Source organism: Micrasema longulum, unplaced genomic scaffold, assembly GCF_059751315.1.
Source record: "Micrasema longulum isolate JH-2025_06_02 unplaced genomic scaffold, ASM5975131v1 h1tg000043l, whole genome shotgun sequence".
Lineage (NCBI taxonomy): Eukaryota > Metazoa > Arthropoda > Insecta > Trichoptera > Brachycentridae > Micrasema > Micrasema longulum.
In genome coordinates, this window is record NW_028277250.1 from 177,204 (window position 1) to 200,300 (window position 23,097).

A 23,097-nucleotide genomic window follows, 5' to 3' on the forward strand; every position below is an offset into this window, starting at 1 on the left:
ATATATTTAAGTTTGCCGAAACCAGCCCGACTTAGCCCTATTCTTCTTGGTAACTCTGCTATTTGGTTATCTTTACCAAGTTTGACTTTGTGTCCTAGATATATATATTCATTAACCACTTCGATTTTATGAAATTTTACGATTTTAATGAAAATGTCTCGAAGTCTAAAAAAAATTAACCATAAAACGTTTGTTTGTAGAGAATTTTGCAAAGTTATACCAAAAATGTAGGCGTATCTACTTAATTATTTTTAAAATGTAAAAGTCTAAATAATGCGAAATTTTATATCCTAGGTTACTTCAAGACGCTGAATAACAAGCGTCTATTTATCTTAAACAACATGGCGTCTACGCCAATATTTCACAAGAATTTTTTCATAACTGTATAAAAGTTACTCATACAAATATAAGTTTTGGTATGTTTTTTTTATCTCCAAAGCGGTTCCTATTATTTCAAATGTACATAAACGTGATTTGATTAACTTCAGTACCTACATTTTTACTGCCAGTTTTATTTTATGCCTTACCTACAGAGACTGCATAATAATAAATTTCCATACAAATGCGCCCTAAACTCCGTTCGAACGAGACAGTACTACTGATTCTTTTAATGTGTTTTTTTTCTATGTTGATATGTATTTTGTAATCTTCATTTATATGTCAGCTATGACGTAGGTATACCAAGTCTTTACAAAGTAGATGAACTTTGTTTAATGCTGTTGAAAGTGTACCGCAAGGAATTGTGGTGAAAAGTTCATCGGCGCACAGTGTAAAAAACAAGAGCTTTTTACAAATTTACTGAAGAGATTCTAAATGAAACACCTTAAAAAATATTAAGAAGCAAATAATTATGTAACAAAATATAAAGTTTTAGTGGTCCAAGTATAAAATTAATAAAATAATATTTTTTTAAATAAAATTTGTGAAACCAGTTTGATTGTTCTAAAGTTCCCACAAACAAATAAAGTAATATTTAATTAGATGCTTAGTCTCATTTTTATGTTTAAATTCAAAACAGTTAACTTACAATTAAAATGAAATTCAGTATCGTCTTCGTAGCAACCAAACGAGTTGATCACTACACCACGAGACGAAAGTAAATAAAATAACTGAATGAACAAAGCTATGGTCTAGCGATAGAGTCGCAGATTCACAGATCAAGGGTTTGGTGTTCAAACCCTGCTCTTCCCCAATTTAATAATTATTTTAAACACAATTATTTCAACGTAAAATTAAAAAAAATATTCAAAGCGTTTTTAGAAAGGGACTATTGAAAGCTGAGCATGTACAGGGCTTATAACCTGTCATTGTCTGATTTAAATGACCACCTTAGATACGGTGTAACATTCACCACTCTACTTAAGTTTGAACATGCATTTTTCTTAATATTTATTTGATGTTTGCATCCGTTGACTATTGTGAAGTTTAAGAGCTAAAATTTTTGTTTATGTGGGTGAGCTTCATCTGACAGAATTATTTTTTCTACAAGGCAACGTCAGAAAATGCTTTACAATTTTTCTTCTTGGATTAAATCGATAATAAACAATATTTTAAGTTTGTTCAAATATTTGTAGACACTGAGAAGATTTTACCTCCTAGAGGGTTGTATTAACTATATTATTATAAGGCTAACATATTATGACAGAGATAGAGAACGTTAATTATGTTTACATATAAATTTATATGTAAACATATAATTTAAATAAATATGTGTTTGCACATAAATTAAAAAATGTGTATTTTAATTACATTTAAACTATCCAGACAGATGCGGTGGACAGTAATTTTAAAAAACAAAATTTCTGTCTAAATTTCCACACCAAAATCGATGGCACAAACTAACACCTTTTTGCAACGGGTCGTCGATTTATTAAATATATAAATAAACCTTGGTTTTTCTGGGCCATCAGAAAACTTCTTATATTTATTCTACAATACAAGATTTAACCACATTTCCGGCAACCTTGAAGACTTTCTTCATATTACGATAAGATGGTTGAAGCTTTATTACACTTCCGATCATCAATAAGTTTTCTCATTTCTTGTCAGAAGACAAGAATCCAAGTAGACGTATCGTAATATGTGAAATTAACGTACTGATACCAATTTTCTCAGACTGGCATATAATATTCAAGAGAGTTTGAATAATTTTGAGGGATTTCACATTTGATCTACTCCACTGGATAAATCCACATGGAAAAGTAATTACTTATGGTTTAGGCAAACCATTCATTATGTAATGACAGAGCTTCTGAAACTTTTCATTGTAAAAAATATGTACGAGTATGGTTTTATTATCATTATTACTTGGATAGTTTGGCAATATCCCACGAAGGCCATACAATAATTATTTTATGCAAAATTTATATTTGATTCACCATAGCCTATATTTAAACATCCAAATTTCCTCAACTCTTCCATGTGTTGACTTTTGTGAAGCAGGAGAACTGAAACGTTTTTTGATGTGGGAGAGATTTATCAGTCTGAATTATTTCACTTACTAGGCAACGCTTGAAAATATTTTTTAATATGTATACTTCTTATACCAGTTAGTCAAATCAACAATGTTTTGAGTATGTTCAAATGTTTGTAGACAGGCTGGGTTTTACTTCCTAGGGAGTCATTAAAATCTTTTTGTGGATGTTTTAAACACGTGAATACCAAAGCTAACACAATAATGGTAATATTCAAAGATAACATAAATATGTAGTAGTGTTTCCACGTCACAAAACGTAAGTGCGCGACCTAGAACAAGTGGTAATATCTTAATTCCAAAATTAAAAACAACTACAGCACAACATCATTATACTTACAAAGAAATATTTTTCTTCAATGTAATGAACAAAGGAAATAAAAAAGTGCAGTTGGGAATACAACATATTTAAGAACGAAGCTAAGTAAGTTAATTGTGTTTCTAATTCATTTTTGTGTAGCACTGATTGAAAACACCGTTTATTTTTTTTTTGTAATTTATATGTTATAGTAAAAATATTAATAATTGAAAATAAAATAAACAAATTACTTTAAGACGTCACTATTATGTTCACAAGAATATTTTTTTCTTTTACGCCATGGAAAACGTTAATGTAAATAAATGTATTAAATTTGTATAATAAATAAAATTGAAATTCTGAATGAACTAAAATTTAATTTTTCCAACTATTTAAAAAATTGAATTCAGCTATCTATTTTTCCTTCTCGTGGCGGTCACCACGTTTGCCCGTTATGCAATACCATACTCGAGTTTGACTCCCATCATGGTTAAAACAAAATATTTATTTTTAAATGTGTTTTTTTTAAAAATAAATTATTAGAAATTTTTTGTTTTTTACAATAAAAATAAGTGATAAAACAGAGTATTAAAAAAATAAAGCATAATTACATAGCAATGAAATACATATTAATAGTAAAAATAGTAAACAAAAAAATTCCATAAAGGCATGGCCTGTTCGTGGGTATACAAGAAAATGTTAATGAATATTTGCTCCTATAATAAATAATGGACAGTTTTAATATTTTTGTGTAACATAAGAAAGAAAAAATAAAATATTTTGTAAAAGATGATATGTTTTTTTTTATAGTAATTAAAAAAGGAAATAAAATTTAAAAAAAAAACACAAAAATATTCCTTATTCCTTAAAGGGCAACAAAATAAATCATAGAAAAAAAGAGTTCATATCTTTAGTTTGAATCTAAGATAGTGCATGTTTTTTAAAAGAAGGAAAATTTTGAAAGTTTGGAATCAATGAAATATTATCGGTAAAAAAAGAATTAAAAATTTTTGGGCCTATAAAATATGCATGTCTCTGTGCGAGCCTCGTTTTACAATGTGGTATTTCTAACACACGATTCCTTCTTTGACTATTCGAATTACTTGTAGATAAATTTTGGTTTTTAAATATATATTTTGCACAATAATATTTTATAGTCCCTTGACTGGAAATCTGCAGCATAAGATTGATAAATTTCTATTCATAAACATAACATAAATGATCAAAATACGCTTTTGTTGGTGTACCAATGCAGTGCTTTGTGCACCATTAGGTGCGGGAAGGGAATGATGAAGACAATGCTTGAATTTTTTATGTTTTTTTAGGATATTTAAAGGAAAACAGTGGCATTTCTTTCTTGATGCTTATTTTCATGTTCATTTAGTCCGATTAATGATTTTTAGTTTTTTTTTCAGAACCGATTAATTATTTTACTGACCATAAAAAAAAATTCACAAGAGTATTCATTATTCGGAAAAATTGAGCATACGAGTATACCCAGTCACTATCTATTATTTAACCCTTGTTTGGCTATGATTTCATATGAGTCAGATGAGAATACAAGACTTAAATATATGTGCTGGGGTTAAATGGAAAACCGCCACTGTGTTTGATCACAATTTATGGGAATATCAACAAAACCAGCAACCAAATGACTATTTCTTTGAAATTCAATGTGCATATTCTACTTAAAATGGAATAGTATTTTTGCTACCTGTTATACCGCGCACAAGTTGCATGTTGAATTAAAAAAAAATAGTCTTTCCGCTGCTTTCTTTTGGCAATGAGCGCAACGCACTCCCAATAATTTCAGAAATAAACCAATCTGCGCTCGATTGTTTACCACCTTATTTTTATCACTTACGATAATATCGAGTACTGCGTGGGCACGAAGCCCACGAAATTCCTACCGCACCGACCGAGACCGCACTAACTGGAGCAATGCACCACTTGACGACTTGAACCGAAGGAAAACGAATTGTTCCGAATGTTTATTAGATTGTTGACATATTTCTACGCAAATCACAAAACGTCACTCATCTCGTTTTGCTATATAATATGATATACATCTGTTTATCATATTAAATAACATAATACTTTATATTATAATATATGTGTAGTGTATGTGTCTCTTTTCGGCTATAACTGTTTTTCTATTTCTTCAATATTATTTTTATTTATAGGAAACATATTAGAAAACCATATTTGCCGCAACAAATCGGTTTCTTAAAACAGGCATTTGCCCATATAGGAACCGATTGCAACATTAGGCATACTAATATTTCTGGCTTGCTGACCCTTCATATACCTGAGCCTACTCCTAGTACAAGCAGAACTTGCCAGAGTGTTTTTTTGTGCCATTTTTGTAAAAATGTACGAATAAACTAATAAATAATTAAAATTAATGCAATATATATATATATATATATATTAGCGGACTTGACAGACGTTGTCCTGCCCGAAAATTGGATTGCCTGTACTGAATTTAATTTTATCTTGGTATTACAAAAAATTCAAGTAAAAAGAAATAAATGTAAGAAATTATAAGGAATTTAAGGAAAAAAATGTGATTGAGATCGACAAAAAACAAATGCTGTTTGTAAACATTCAAAAACAAATTTTTTTCATACAGAAAAAAACAACATCGTTCCATTTTTTGTAAATGCATTCTTCTTGAGTGCAACCCTGGTAGATCGATGAATAAAACATTTATGCTCCTTACTTCTTTTTTTACATACTAGATTGAAGATTTTAATATCTACGAACACGCACAGCGCAAATATCTATATTTCTCTGAAAACCCCAGGTAAATCGGTTAAGCCGTTTAGGAGTTCAGTGACATTACACGTACAGAGGAAATATACATATATATATATAAACGAGTATAAATAATTTGTTAGTCAGACGGCAGAAAGGACCATTAGTAATTTTATCGTTTTTTTTAGTTTTTAACGGGTTTAGTAAATATTTCAGTGCATACAAATACAAAGAAGAAAAAAAAACGTCTCCAATATTAAAAAAAACAATGAATTTGATTGCAAACTGGACAATACACTAAAATATTTTAGTTTGTAGATTGAATCAAAGTCTAAATTCAGCTCTCCTGAACATTTTTTAAAAATTACAGATGGTCCCTTCTGCCATCAGGCTACTGAAGTCTACTCATATAACATAACGCTTCTAATCTTAGAAGAGTAAGGAAGATGTGAATTCTTCACATCTTGGAGTGATGTTCAATTTAACGTAACTATACAGAAAGCAGCTTGCCATAGAAAAGTGAAATTGATATAGTGCACCTTTATGAAACGAGTGAATAATCAATTCTACACAATAGTTGGAATGTTTGACTTTGACAAATGACAAACAATGAACACACTTTTTTTTTTGTATTACGAACAAGAATCTAATTATTTATTTGACTAGATTTAATGATTTTTAATGTACCATCAGATTTTTCTAGTACTGTGGGTGTTTTTTGCAAATTGAAAAATGCCGCTTTTTTGGTCGACACTATTTTCTGAATTATTCTACATTTTGTGTATAAAAGCGGTCTGCCTGTTTTTAGCAGAACATAGAATTGACCTTACTGCACCCGAAAACACCAACATCTATTTTTTTCAAAATTGTAGACTGGCAGTTTTCTGCAAAACTGCGTTCAACTCTCATTATTATTATATTTTCCGTCTTTTAATAGATTAAGGGCTTATTTGAACTTAGTACGCATTTAGGATCAGTTGTCGCGTTACGCTATCTCAGTGTTAGTAAAAATATCAATTCCGCATTTACAGTTGAATATATTAAATAAAATCGCAATGATTTTGCAAAAGAGTAGGAATCAAGACAGCAGGCCGTCCTATGCCCTGCTCAAATATAATTCTAGTGTTTTAAGTTTAAAACAAGTGGTTGACAGAAAATTCTAAGTAGAAATGTACAAAAATACGGCTTGGTTATGAGGTTGTGATGATGAATTCATAAATATGCACATACACATATTTAAAATAACGTAACTAATTCATCGAAAAGACAAACTCTTTTTTTTAAGTCCAAGGTGAGGATTCAGCCTTCAACCAATGGTTTATCTGCACTACAGAGGCCGTCGGGTAAGTCTGATTATTTTTTATAGATTATTTACTTATTTATCAATGGTTCAAAGAACCTTTTACAAAAAATAATAATTTACACAAATAATCACAGCAGTTTACAATAAACATGTAGTACATGGTATGAAATAATAGAATAATCAAAACTAAAAAAATTAGTGAAGATATAATACAAAAAACAAAAAGGTAAAAAAGAAACATAACATCTCTAAATAAAATATAACAATAACCATGAGAAAATATTATGTTCTAAATTTAAATATAACACAGTAAAGTTAAGAATAACTAGATAATAATAATTAAAAAAATAATACAACATTAGTATTTCAAAAAATATTTTTTTTTTTAACAATAAAATAAAAAAAACTTAAATTAAATTAACTAAATAATACCTTTATTTAGTGGAATCATCATCATCAGTTGGTTGGAAGAAGTTGCCATTTGGCAATAAATCCACCAATGTAAAATTTAAATTAAGTTTAACATGTTAAATAAAGAAATTAAAATCACGTATTCCAGGAAACAAAATTAAATTAATATTATATTATTTATTTATTATTTTTCTAATAAATAACGAGTGAGAATTCGTATTGAAAATATTGATTATTTGTTCCAATTCATTTCCATACCTATGTATCCTGGGTATAGGAGAGTGCATTTCAAAGTTGGTCCGTGAATTGTTGCAAAAAAATAATTCCTTACTTCTAGTGCACCTACCAGGTATTCGAATTTGAATTAGTTCAAGCAGAGCAGGGCTGTCAATTATCGATTTCATTATTTTAAATAAGAATAATAAATCAGCTATAACTCTACGATCAGATAATTCAAGTTATTATAGAAAATACATTATTAAACAGTAAATATGAAAACATGTTTTTATACCCGTATTTAAAAACATGTTACATTTTTCTCAATGTAACACGACGTTACAGCACTGTCTCTAAAGAAATAAAGAGATTAAAAGATCAATTCCCCTTTATATTTTTTACATGATCACGACTCACAGTAAAAAATCCTTTGAAATAGTATAAGTTTACACTGTAGAAACTCAATCTCAAGGCGTTACTGGCTTTAGTTAGAAAGTATTTGTATTGAGAATCAAAACATATCAGATTAATTGACAGTAGCAAAAGAAAAGGAAAACGTATTTTATTTCTAATTACTTACATTGTAATTTTTAGACAGCATATCGCTCACAGAAAACTAATGCGTATGTTTAAATAGACCGAAAAATTAAAAATGAATAATATAAATTCATTTTTAATATTTTTTGTAAAATTTGGTTCTAAAATTTCCCACAGTAAAGACGCAAATTACATCAGGTATATTAAATGAATCTAAGAAAATATATCATGGGCATCTACTACTATGCAAACTTCTATCAATGTTCCTTCCAAAGTTCTAAGAAATAACCTTCTTCTTCACATACCACTTGTTTCATCTAATTATATTCAAAATTCATATTTATGGCGAACTTTTAATAATTTGAATGTAATAAATAAACCATTAAACATAGATTTATTTTCAAATAATCTTAATGACGTACGGCGTTTGCTTTCGAAATAATTCGTAGTATTTTTTCTTTTCTTTTGGATTTACATTAAATTACTATTCATTTTATGTTCGAAAATCTTTTTTAACTTACTGTGATGCTACTTGTGAAACCTGTAATTGGCTTATTTGTTATTTGTTTTGTTATATATATATCAGATAATTATAGCTGTTGGGTATCCAAATAAATAAATAAAATAAAAATCTAGTATTTGATTAGAAATTATTTCGTGAATGAATACTAAACCAGCCAAGTCCTATCTAAAAATGAGGAAGTATTCGAGACAGTCATAATAGTTAATAGGGAAATATCACATACTACAAATACCAATAAAAATATATGTAATGGATATGAATTTTCAGTACACACATATTAAAGATAGAATACCAAACATAATATATATCTGTGCTCTTACTATGTGTCATTAATTTTGAAGAAGTTTTTAAATTGACTTAAATTTATTTTCTTATTTGAAGATTCTTCTCGCCGTTTCTTTGAATCCCTTAAAATATGTATGTGTATATCTATGTTTTTCCTTTTAAAAAAAATGTTATTATTATTTTATTTTATTTTTACATCTGAGCGTTCTTCTTTCATTCTTTATTTACTTTTACAAATTTTCTTAATTTTTTACTTTAATTTTAATTTTTAAACAACTTCTATTTATGTTTATTTTCCTTCTCTTTTTTGTACTTTAATTAATAACCTTACATAAAATAACTTTATAATATGGAAACTTCACTGGTCCATTAGAGTTAAGTCTAACTGTGTAAAATATAAAACTTTGAACTGTACTGTATGTTTCCTAAATAAAAGAAAGTAAAAATAAATAAATATAAAAGAACATACTAAATTGCAAAGCGCAGTGCATTGGCGAATACAATTCTCATCATCATCATTCCCTTTCCACGCCTAATGGTGCATAGTGCCCTGCATTGGTACACCAATCGCAGCGTTTCTTGATAATTTTTATTACATGAAGGTAAGATGACCAGTCTTAAGCTCCAGGTGCCAGTTCAGGGACAATAATTTCATATCAACCATGTCGGAAATCGAACCGAGATCTCTTGCATGGTAAAGAAACGCACTGACCATTACACCACGAGGACAACGAAGAGGAAAATGCAATTGTAGCAACATAGCAATTGGTCAACTATATTATGAAAATCCCTCTTCTCCACTACTTCACTCTATTTCCTCATCCCTTAACCTTCTTAAAAGCTCTTTTTTTTTCTTTCTCAAGTCTTATAAGATTTTTTTTTTTCTCTTTACTTTGTAATATGTTCTCTCATTATATTTGTGAAAAACTTTAACTGGATGTTTGCACTATTTTTTATATTTTCACATTCTTATATAACAACTGTTGTTTTTCCTTAATAAATAAAAATAAAAATAATAAAATTGAATAAAATAAACCAAAATAAAATAAAAAGTATTTACGTATACAAAAAATTATACATTGAGCAAAATAATAAACTGGGTAACTGGCCTCTTGCTGATACCAGCTAATAAAATCCTAGTCCGAGAAAAACTTTTCAGCCGCCCGATCTCGCTTTCTTTTGATGTAATTTCGAATCAAAAACTCATTACGGTCTCAAATGTAATCTAAACCTAAGTGAGTATTTTTTTAGAAGTCAAGTTGATTGGTAATGCTAAAAGAATTTCATAACCAAAGAGTTTAAAAATGTTTAATTTACGGAGGCGGTTTTCCGTGAGGCTGTAAATGGGTTGTGTGCCAAGATATCCCACAACAATTACCTTTTAATCAAGAAATAAACTCGATTCTCCAGAGGGTTGGTTCAAGACTACGGGCCTCAAAATAATAGCGAAATCTTCTCCAGGATATAAACACTTCAAGCCGTTAACATATTTATTATTTTACTGTTTTATTAGATACCTAAAAATCGCGTTACATTATTTTTTGAGGCGGAAAAAATCACGTCACCGGCAAAGTTTCAAAAAAGTATTTTCTTGGGCTTATTACTTATATTAACATATTACAACAGAGATGATGAACATTTCATCGAAGGTTATATAGAAGTCAAAGCATTTACATAGCTTATGGTATTAAAGTTTAAACATGGGCAGAATGGTGAATGTTACAGAGTGTGTAAAGTGGTTACATAAACCAGCCAATAACAGGTCATAAGCTCTGTAAATTCCTAGACTTCTATAAAATATTATTCATCAATACACCGATCGCAGAGTATAGGGACTATGAAATATTCTAGTGATAATACACCCTTTTAAATAAATATTTCATATCAACCATGTCGGAAATCGAACCCGAGACCTCTTAATAAGTGAATGCGCTGACCATTACGCCGCGAGGCCGACAAATTAATAATTAATAATTAATGCAAATAAAATATGTTGACATTCGTGTAAGTAAAATTAATGAAACTTGTTGCAACAGAGAGGGAAAAAAAATTGAGAAGGGAATATGGGAGTCTAGGCATTTAAAGGCTTACGACCTGTCATTGGCAGATTTAAGAGGCCACTTCACACACTGTGTAACATTCATAATTCTGCCTATGTTTGAACACCCACATTTCCTCAACTCTCCCATCTATTGACTTTTGTGATGTAAAAGAGCTGAAACCTTTATCACGTGAGAGAGATTTATCCGGCTGAACCAATGCACCTATATATATATATTTGGATAATTTATATAGCGCCGTTTTTGTGAAAATCACCTCAAGGGCGCTGTACAATAAATAAATATCCCAGCACGTCTTGCAGCTACAGAGCGCATTGACGGTTAGGATTCTTGTTTCTCGTCTCCAGTTATGATACATAAGAGCTAGATTACACGTCTTGCAGCTACAGAGCGCATGGACAATAAGAAATCTAGCCCCTATTTACATTTCTATTTTTTTATTTGACAATGGAGTTTAGAGTTTTAGTGATATTTTAAAAAATGAAATAAAAAACAAATTTTTAAAAATAGGAGTTAGATAACAACAAGTCTTGCAGCTACTGAGCGCATGGACGGTTGGAATTCCAGACCTCGTTTACTAAATTTGGATATTTGATAGTTGATAAAATTTACCGATTGAAGCTAGATTACTAATCGTCTTGCAGCTACAAAGTGCACGGACGAGTGAAATTCTGGCAACTTAAAATTATCAATAAATTTACAAAAACAAATATTGAGCATATTAGTAAATTTGTAAAGTGTTCGTGCTAAAAAGTAAACACTAAAAAACTTAACAGATAAAGCACTTCAACACTATGGATAGCATAACAGATAAAAATATCCGAAGGGTAGCTTTCGTAGATGTTCGGTAGTCACTAGTCACTGTCACAGTATCGCACAAGTGCAAACACATGTTTTTGCTAAATTCCTAGAAGATGGTCCGGTCCACGTGTAGTTGCCGGAGGGGGGAAAGAAGCCTATTGTTCCAACGACTTTGTATCCATTTTAGTCTGTATTATTTCGTTTTATAATGACTAGGCAACGCCTGGGGCTCAATCACAAATGACTATCGACGTGCTAAAAAACGTGCTAAGTATTTGAGCGATCACAACGAACAATTATGAACACGCTGAAGTTATCGCGGTCGCGTCGCAAAACGCCAAACGCCTTTAACAATTGTTTCCTTTAATAGCTTTCTCAATTTGATTCAAAACAAATAAATAGCATGATAAATTGTGGACAAAAAATAAACCTAAATTATTTTACTTACAGTTTAGGAATATTCTCCATATTTACAAGGGTAAAATTCAAGTATGTGATTGATTATGCGTTGCAAAACGTAAATATTTTGAATTTTGACATTTAATATTAGGTGTTGCCAAGCATCAAGTTGAAGTATGACAATATTAAAAAAATATAATAATCCCGATCGATAACTTCCACGGATGTTTCATTGTGACCGCGCATACGATAAACAACTACGGTGAAAAATTGTTATCACGCCGCTAATTAGCACGTCGATAGTCATTTGTGATTGTGCTGCTGAACAACTCCCTAGGGAGAAAATTCAGCCAGTCTGCAAGCATTTGGACATACTCTAAACATGGTTGAAAACTTATGAACTTTATGTAAGCTCAGTTAAATCGCGCTTCTGGGGAATCGTTAAAAATAGTTTATGAACTTGGAGAATAGATTTCTTATTAGTAATGGTTATTCGGAAATAAGGGGGTAGATACTCAAAGAATACAAACTACCTTATTTCATGTAAATTTAATACATTATCGAATAGTCTACTACGCATAACGACCAGAAAAATTACGATTTGACTTCCAAATTGGTAATAAATATATTTAAGGTTATAACGAGACTGATATGGCGGAATGTATCAATTATTTTTTTTAAAATATTTTTTTATTTATTTCTTAAGTTAGCTTATATTAAAACTAATATAAACTATTATGTACATTTACATCATCTATATATATTTACATTTCCTTACAGTAACTTATACATTTATTTTTAAATTCTTTCAGACACTTTTCATTCTTCATAGATTCAGGCATCTCATCATACATTTTTAAACCCTTATACATCAAACAATTTTGCGACTCAGCTCTTTTCAATAATGGTAGTCTTATTTTATCCTTTTGTCTAGTAGCATATTCATGACAATTTTTGTTTAAGACAACTTTATCCTTAAAATATTTTGGTCATTTATCGTGAAAAAATTTATGTATAAATATCAACATATTAAATTTAAGTCTCCTTCTTACAGATAACCATTTTAGTTCATCTCTCATTTTTTTTTACATTGCTATATTTATTTATCTTAAGAACTATTCTCATCGCTTTATTTTGTAAAATTTCTAGTTTATTTAAATTTCCTTCGTTTGCTAAAAATAATATTGTTGGGCAATAATCTATATGTGGAAGAATGATTGTTTTGTAAATTATTTCTGCAGTATCTTTATTTAATTTATTTCTCAATCTACTAAGGAAAAATATTTTTTTTGATATTTTTTTATTAACGTGTTCAAAATTTGCATTTAATGTCAATTTTGAATCAAGTATTATCCCCAAATATTTCATTTCAAAGAGACTATTCATATTCTGATATGGAGAGGTTTTTAAGCATATCAAGTCTTGAAAAACGCAGATGCATTGCAGATATAATCTGCATGTATAAAATTATGAACTGTCTCATTGATGCCCCTGAAATTTTGCAAAAGATTCTTTTTAACGTTCCCACCCGTAGACTAAGAAATAATGAAATGCTTTTCCTCGGTCACTACAGGACCAATTATGGTGCACAGTCGCCTTTGCCCAGAATGATCAGGCGGGTGAACGATCATCAAGATCTTGATTATTATGGTGTAAGGATGTCTTTCTTTACAAATCAGCTAAAGAATCTGTATAGTTAGCCTATGCTTTTTACTTAATCTAAAAAATCTATCATCTGTCTTTGCTGCTTATTTCTGTTCCTTATATTTTTTTATTCCTTTGTAAAAATTTCTTTTAATTGTAATGTTTATAATGGACTTTGTCCGTAAATAAATAAATAAATAAATAAATAAATAAATAAATACGAAAATGTGTGAGCAAAGTTTAACAGGTTTTAGAATTGCTAAAGATGTTTCAATATTATTTCAATATACGCAATTTGGCAATTCTACAGTATCTGATAGCTTCTTTAAAAATGATCAATCTTTGTTTTTGCTCAATCAAACCTCGCAAAATACTGTTTCGATAAGTTGATGCTAGATTTTGTCATAAATATAGTGATCCTGGAAAAAGAGTCAATATACGCACTTTGATTTTCTTTTGGGCTAAATAGGCTTGAAGTATTTTTTCGTCGATAGATGTTTGAAACAGGCAACAAAATGTGAAAAGGTTTCTCTGTACAAACTGTAACAGGTTGGCCGGTGGAAGGGTGGTGATGGCTCTAGTTGTCCTGGTTGGACTTGTTTCACCCGGTATACTAACAAGCTAATGGACTAACATACCCTATCGCCGTCAGAATCGGGAAATTAGATTGAGGGTAATTGACAAATTGACTATATATACTGAGGTGCAGCGGTGGCGATAGAGGCATAAAAGGCAGTAAACGTAAATTCTAAAACGCGGGTCTTTTGTAAACAGAGAATATTAATTAAAAACAATAATTAGTAATCAACCATCATCAAATCATTAAAAAATATTGTTTTTGCAAAGTGCGGATCCGAAAAGAGGCAACAAGACCTCTAATGGGTAAGTGGTTGGGACGGGGATTTCAATGTGTACATTTTACATAATCAAAATATCGACGGTCCCTACGTATACTATTAAATCTGCGTTTTTCGAGGTTTACAGGAGAGCGAAAACAAAGCTTGATATGTTTTTAAGGAGTTACCTTACACCGTAGAATTTCCAAACATGTTTATTTTGTATTTCAACATACATATATTTGGTGATTCTACAGTATCTGAAAGCTCCTTTTAAAATTATCAAATTTTGTTTTTGCTTAAGCTCTCCCGCCAACCCCGCGAAATGCAGTTTTAATAAAAATGTTTTTCTATACATCTCCCGTTTTCTTTTTTTACATTTCAAAATGTCAAATTTTAACCTAGTCATGTGCACAAGTATTATTTGTGTTTATTATTGTATTAATTTTTCTGATTGTTTTTGGAATATGTATCAAATTATCTAAAATTGAAAATTGTAAAGGTTGCAATAATTACCTGCACTGACTGTTAAGGCTTCTACAAACTGCTCTTTCCATGATGACGTGCCGATAAGAATAGAAGCATTCGCCCTTTGGACCAATTTATCCACAGTATTCTGAAAAAAAAACATCAATTAATAATAATAACAATAACCAATTAATTAACTTAAAAACACATTAAATCGCAATAAAAGAAGCAAATCATTGTCGAAGAGAGTTTGCTTTTATTTGTATTAGGGAGAATTCCAGTTGTGATTTCCAAAATGAAAAGTGTTATATTAGTTTCCAAGACTTTAAAAGATAAGGTAGGATTATGTTGTATCTTAAAATAATATTCATTCTTGTGTGGCTGTGACGTCACACTAGTTACCATAAAATACAAGACATTATAGATCTCTCTTATTTATTTAATGATGAAGTCGTACTTTTTGTAATCTTAAAATAGACATTTTCACACCGGATTTGAACTCAGAGTTAAATAGAGCAGCGTATTTTTGATTTTTGCTGTATCAGGGCTTACTAGTGGTAACACGATGTTACATCACCGCGCGCAAAGGGATAATTTACCCCAGTCTTTTTAGAGTTGAGTTACCCACATAACTTAAAACATTGCAATAAATTATTCTCTGAAATGTGCAGATACTATCCACTTAAATGTAATAGGTTGTATATAAAATGGATAAAGGATAACTCCTCAATAGTATGTCCTTCCATGTTATTTTTTTTTCCTTTCTTCACATGTCGCTCAAAAATTGAAAAAAACTTTTTTCTAATTATTTAATTGCTCTGTTTTGTCCTTTCTGTAAAATGAACAATATTCTTAACAAATTACAACAGGGATGGGGAGAGAATAAGATTATTTAAGGTATTACCCATCCCTGTTGTAATTTGTTAATCTTAATGACTCCCGAGGGGGTGAAATCCAGTCTTTTGTCAACGAACATTTGGACAAACGCATATATTGTAATGAACAATATTCGATGTAAAAACAGGTTTTGAATATTTTGAAGTATATTTGCTTTTTTGTTGTTTTGAAATTTATATACCGTCAACTATCTTTACCTCATTTTTTCACGAAAAAGTTAACATGTTGAAAAAAGATTACGGTTTTAATAAGCTATAACTTTGGAGAGAAAAGAAAAATGAGACTTATACCAAAAATTAGGACGTAGGTAAAGAAGCCATAAAATTTACATTTTTACCAGCTGAAAAAATTCTTAATAAAACTGAAAGCTCATGTATAAAATCTATTAAGTTGGTAATAATAAAAATACGTAAACAGTTTTATAATCTTCGCCCATTTTGACGAGAACGCGGCTATTATGTAATATTCAACTTTTTTGTCTCAATCTATTTTGTGAGAATGTTTCTTAGACGTTAATAAATCAATTACTTCTGATAGTTAGAAACAGTTATTTTACGGTATAAACTAAATTTGTTGCGACAGAGGGAAAATATTTTTGAGAAGGATTGAAAGTCTAGCCACTTTACACCATGTGTAACATTCACCATTCTGCCTACGTTTAAACATCTACATTTCCTCAACTCATCCATCTGTTGACTTTTGTGAAGTTAAAGAGCCGAAACCTTTATCGTTGACTATTATTTATTTATTAACGGACATTGCATTTTTTAAAAAGAAAAGAAGCATTGACAAAAATAAATGACATCAAGACAAGATCTGGACTCTTTATTTGTTGCTAGTTTAAATTGTTAAACCAAAAAGTAAGCTGTAAACTTAAACCAAAAAAGTCTAGATCTTGTCTTGAGTTAACAATACGAGGAAGACGGGTCATTGGAGAATTAAGGCCATGGTTTCTTCAATGCTGATGGATGAACAGTACTTCATTGTTTATCAACCTACGAGTTGGAATATAGAATTTTACTTGTACCAGTAATGATGGAACATCGATTATACGATTTAGTATGCCGAACACATATATGAAGTCAATAGTTCTACGTTTTTGTAGACTAGAAATATTTAACTTTGACTCTATATCAGCATGAATAATTATCTCTCTCTAGTCCAAGTATCCACGCTACCTTTTGAAACAAGCGATGTTAGACTGATTCAATGTGACTGTTGTAAAGTAAAAGAGCTGAAACCTATATCGTTGACTTTTGTGTAAAAGTCAACAGATATGAGTAGAGGAAATGAGTATGTTTAAACATAGGCAGAATCGTGAATGTTACACAGTGTGTCATTTAAACCAGCCAACGACAGGTCATAAGCCCTACAAATACCTAGACTTGCATATTCGCTTCTCAAAAAAATTTTCCCTCTGTCGCAACAAATTTAGATCTAAATCCCTAGGGAGGAAATCCAATCAGTCTGCAAACATTCGGACATACTCAAAAAATTGTTACAGTATGAACTGTAATAATTATTGGAATGTTTGTCAAATATACAACGTCGCAATTTACATTTATTAACATGATATAATAATAGTTTATTTTGTAAATAAGATATTATATTTTAGTATTGCATAGGGAAAACATTGCCTTTCTCAGACGAAACAAGCATGTGTCAATTTTGTTTGATTGTACCAAACCAAGTTTGTCATTTATCAAGATCCCCAAAGACAAAGACATGTGAACATAGTACGTGGTTAGTCAACATTATTTCAGAGTTTTATATATGATACATAATTGTATCAATAAATACACAAACACACGCATTTACCCAGAAAATAAAGGATATTTGTTTCCATAATTGGTGGGAGTGACACGGATTGAACGCATTTATGCAGAAAGTAGCCAGTCCAGAAAGATTTTGGTGTTATCGAATTCAGGAAGGCCAGTTCTATGTTTTGTTTAAAACAGCTAAGCCGCTTTCCTACAAAAATGTGTAATGATCACCTTCTGAAAATTTAATGAAGTCAAAATGTCATGAATATTAATGTCACCTTATACATTCAGAGTTTGTTAAAATATTTCATTCAATATTAGATCTGGTTGTCTTTAAAATTATTAAATCTATAAAATACAAAATTCAGTTATTTTTTGTATACTAAAAAAACGAATGCATGCATTATTTATCATTTGCTAAAGTAAAAAACATTCCAACTTTTGTATAGATTTGATTATTCACTCTTTTTACAAGTGCTAATATCTTAGTTTCACTTTTCTACGGCTAGCTGCTTTCTGTATAACAACGTTCGATTAACCAGTGAACTATGGATTAATATTTTTTACGTGAACTGACGAAGAAATTCAACCATTAGTTAATATTTTTTTTTAATGGCTCAGTAAATAGAAGTTAAAATAATATTAGACGAAAATTAATTAAAGTATACAAAAATAAATGTATAAATATAGCAGAGCTTACAATAATAACAATAAAAGACAAATTATAATACGCTCATGGCTGTATGAAAAATTATTCAATACAATATTTTGAGTTTGTCCAAATGTTTGTTTATATGCAAAATACTGGATTTCAACCCCCAATGAGTCACCAAGATTATGAAACCAGCCAATGACAGTTCATAAGCCCTGTTAATGCCTGGACTTCCATATTCGCTTCTCTAAAACGTTCTCCGTCTCTGTTGTAATTTGTTCATTATATTATATTTTATATAGGAGCCGAGTACTTTAAAATTATGAAAATGTATATTTTCTTAGTTTGTGGAACTTCAATATTTTGAGTTAGTCTAAAAGACTGGATTTCACCCCCTGAGGGGGGTAATAAAGATCAACAAATTACAACAGGGATGGAGAAAATTTTAGATAAGGATATACAGAAGTCTCGGCATTTACAGAGCTTATGACCTGTCATTGGCTGGTTTAAATGGCCACTAAAGTAAACACACTGTGTAATATTCATTATTTTGCTCATGTTAAAACATCCATATTTCTTCAATTCTTCCATCTGTTGATTTCAGTGGAGTTAAAGAGCTGAAACCTTTATTGTTGTGAAGAGATTCGTCTGATCGAATTATTTCACATACTAGGCAACACCTGAAAACAATTTCAAATTTTTAGACTTTTTGGCCCATTTAGTTTTATTATAATATTATGAGTTTATCCATTTAAATACAAAACGCTGATGTCGGTTGCTTAGTTTCAAATAATATTAAGATATTAAAATTTATAAAATTAGTTATTTTTAAATGAATGCGTTACACATGTGCGATTTATATTCAGAAAACTGCTTTAAATATGGCTGAAACTAAAATACATTTCAGTTTCAGACATGTCGGCGCCATAACCATGGTTTCAGTACAAAGTACATATTTATATTACGATGTACTTTGTATGTATTCTTGACTGTTGTTAAGAGCAGGTTTTATTTACAAAACATAACTCTTAACAACGATGTGCATTAGATATGAATATTTATAATGTTAATATCATATCGACATAGAATATATTTGATTAGTCAGTATGTTTTTTAAGAAACTAATTTTTTTATATGTTGATTTTATTATAGTTCAGTAAAGTATGTTTATTACAAAAATAAAAATTTTCTATTATGAAATGCTTGATTTTCATATACAATTTTTATCTTAATAAATTTATTTTTTAAATTATATTCGTACGATGTTTTTTTATTATTTATTTTCATTGAACTCTGATTATATGAAAATCAATTGACATGTATATTTTTAATCTTTAACCCTTAGACTGCTAAACAACAATATATCGTTGTTGTTAATCCCTATCATAAAGTTCTAACTAGACTGATGCTGACGTCATAATCCCCAAAAGGGTAAATGAATTCGGGAACTGCTTGTTGCATTTATCCGTCAGTGGTATAAAACATTTTCAAAACATGAAAATTACTTATTCGACGGGTTATTCAGTTTCGTACATATTTCAGCCCTACGGAAAATTTAATACAAAAAATGTTTTCTTACGCGCGGTAAAAATTCGAACATTACATTGTACAGCAAAGTTTCTTGAAAATCAATAAAAAATAATATATAATATTTTAATAAAAACGAACTACTTTGAACGACGTCACTTGTTCATATGAATCATCCAAGATATATTTTACTCAAGTTTTGTTTAGCATGCGCTGATGGAAGTGGTAGGTTTGATAGTGAGGGCACTTTGCCCCGCAATCAACAAAAAAACCATGATAATACTGTCGTTTCAATAATAACTATTAGAACAATGCGCCTTGAGATTGCTGTGCGAGATCATTTTTGTTTGTTTTTATTTTCGATTAAGAAAGGGTTTACAACCGCTGTACGAGAATGTGTTGCGGGCGGCACGAGTTGTCTATCTTGCTCACTCCACTGGGCTTGAATCAGATATTTATGAAATGGAAGATTTTTCTTGGAATTGCTATTAATTTTTAAAACAGTAGTGTGTTTGGAAAACAACGTATTCGATAAAATATTTTTAAAATGTATTAATAATAATATTTCTGATTAGATTCTTGAAAAACTGCGTAGCAGCGTATGGGTTAATTACATTATACTTTGTTTGAATACTAGGAAATTGGTGATATTCTGAGCATTTTTAATTGACAATAGCTAATTATTTTTTTTATCCGGCTAGAATGGACAAAACATATCAAGCAGTTATAAAAAAACTAGGTCCAATTATTGGAATAATGAGAAGAACAGATGTCTTTGACAAAAGTACAAAATTAATGATGTACAATGCTTTTATACTTCCACACTTTGTTTATGGATTAATAATATGGTCGCAATGTAGTAAACATATGCAAGAATCAATACAAAGATCAATGAATAAAGCACTTGAAGTAACATTTAATTTTAATAAACATACTATAACCACAGATTTATATAGAATAACAAAAATGCTCAATATAGAGGAATTGATCTACACAGAAAAAATAAAAATGATATTTAAGATGAAAAAGAATAAAATAAAGACAAAGATTAAATTTAATTTTAACTACAACATACATACAATAAATACAAGAGCATCAAATAATTTAACTTTCGAACAACCTAAGACCAACAGAAAAAGAAACAGTTTTTTGTATACAGCAATAAATTTTTACAATTCACTTTCTAATGATCTAAAAAATCTACAAAACTTGTACGTACTTAAAAAACACCTAAATAAAACAGTACTTACAGCCCGTGTGACGAGTGATATGTGATGTTATTTTATTGAATTTTTATTTAAACTATTGTGTTATTATATATAATATCCCCTCACATCAGCACTTTTGCTGATTGGGAATATTTCGTACAAATAAAATATGTAATAAAATGTAATATGTAAAGTTTATAAACCTTGTATTTTGTCATAAATAAATAGTTTAAGGAGCCACATAAAAATAGAGTTCTGATTGTAAAATCGAACCAAAATTTGCAACGAGTGCTTTTGACTCGAGTAAAGATATGTGAGCTTGCACATATTAAGTATCACCATTATCACTATCATCACTCCCTTATCCACACTTCACACCCAGTGATGCATGGAAACCTGCATTGTGAAATAAAATGCAGTGGATCTACATTATCTGTTACAGGACTGAAAGGTGATCAGTGCAACGTTTTAGGTGTCTTTTTTTATAATTTTCAAATTATAAAAAAAAAACGGAAAACGCGTATTTTCGAAAAAAATATTAGTATTTTAAAAAAAGTTTACCCTGAGCAATATAACTCTGTCTAGCTCTGACACACCAGCACATACAAATGTTTATTATTAATTATTAAAAATATGCAAAAATAAAATACTAAATCTAAAATTCTAAAAAACACTACGTATTTTCACTGTGCTTTCATTACAAACAACAAACAAACCACCATGGAGTTTCTCTGTAAGGGTTGGCAGAGAGGATAGAACGCCAGATCACTCTATCATTAAATACAGATTTCACTTCCTCTACATTCGTACATCTTTTCATGCACGCGAGCCTATTATTCCGACTTTTAACATGTCCATCTTCAATTACTTGTTGGATCTGGTCATGCCATGTCTTTCTCGGTCTTCCTCTTTTTCTGCATCCATCAACATTAGCATCGTAAATATTTTTAGCTGTTCTTTTGCTGTCTATTCGCTCCTTATGTCCAAACCAACGCAGAGCTCCTTTCTTGATTTTGTTGATAATGCTTATCTCAGCCCCGTATAATGTACGGATCTCAACATTTGTGCATCTATCGTACATAGATTTACCACACATTTACCAGAGAGATTGCATTTCGACAGCATTCAGCCTACTTTCATCTCTGTTTTTCCAAGTCTTCGCTCCCATACATCAGGGTCGGGACCAGGACTCCATTGTGAACTGATAATTTTGCCTCTTGCGACAAAAGTTTATTTGCCAAGGTTGATTTAAGTGCACCGTTTACTCTTTTTCCGGCACTCACCATCCTTTCAATATCTTTAGATAGTCATTCTATCCCTAGTAAACATACTTCTCAGATACACAAACTTCTCTACTTGTTTTAGTATAACCCCAGTGATTTCACATTTAGTCATACTTTTTTTTTTTCAAAAACCTGTGCTTTCATTACAAAAATAAAGAATGAAATTAATCTAGAATGATGTAAGAAACCTCCTTGAAACCGTTTGGGTGTTATTATTAAAGGAAAACACAGAAAATGTAATATTAGGAAATATGATGTAATAATACGCGAGATTATGATGTTATTTCTTTCCCAATAGAAAAATTTTCGGCATTAGGCGCTATGTACATTCGAAACAATGCCAATAAAGTTTTATTTGCGTCGAAAATGGAAAAGCAAAGAATTTTCTGCGCCATTCCATGACTTCAGTTATAAAATGATAAATATAAATACCTACATATGTACGTTTCCGAATTTCATATCTTTACATGTTTTCTAATGAACCACACAATATGTTTTATTATTTATTGTTTCATAATTTACTTTGTGGAAAAACACTTTGAATTTATTAAAAATGAAACACTTACAGAGCCTAAGTACTAATCTGTGTATATATTTTAGTTTAGTTTATATTTACACCTGATGATAGGTGGTAATTCAGAATACCTGACACTTTATAGTTGTTTTATAATATTTCAAACTCTTATGGGGTAATTTCATTTTTTTTTTGCACCACAACAGGCCAGAAGGCCCAATTACAGTGGTGAATTACAATAC

General features: G+C 30.1%; 1 protein-coding gene across 3 annotated transcripts in view; it reads right to left on the minus strand.

Annotated features, from left to right (window-relative positions):
• Calx (sodium/calcium exchanger 3) overlaps positions 1-23,097 on the minus strand; it is a 349,508-nt gene that overhangs the window by 16,739 nt on the left and 309,672 nt on the right. For all 3 annotated transcript variants that reach the window (XM_088227414.1, XM_088227405.1, XM_088227424.1), the window contains one exon: positions 15,060-15,159. In XM_088227414.1, the coding sequence (XP_088083540.1) occupies positions 15,060-15,159 (100 nt within the window). The remainder of the gene's footprint in view (positions 1-15,059; positions 15,160-23,097) is intronic.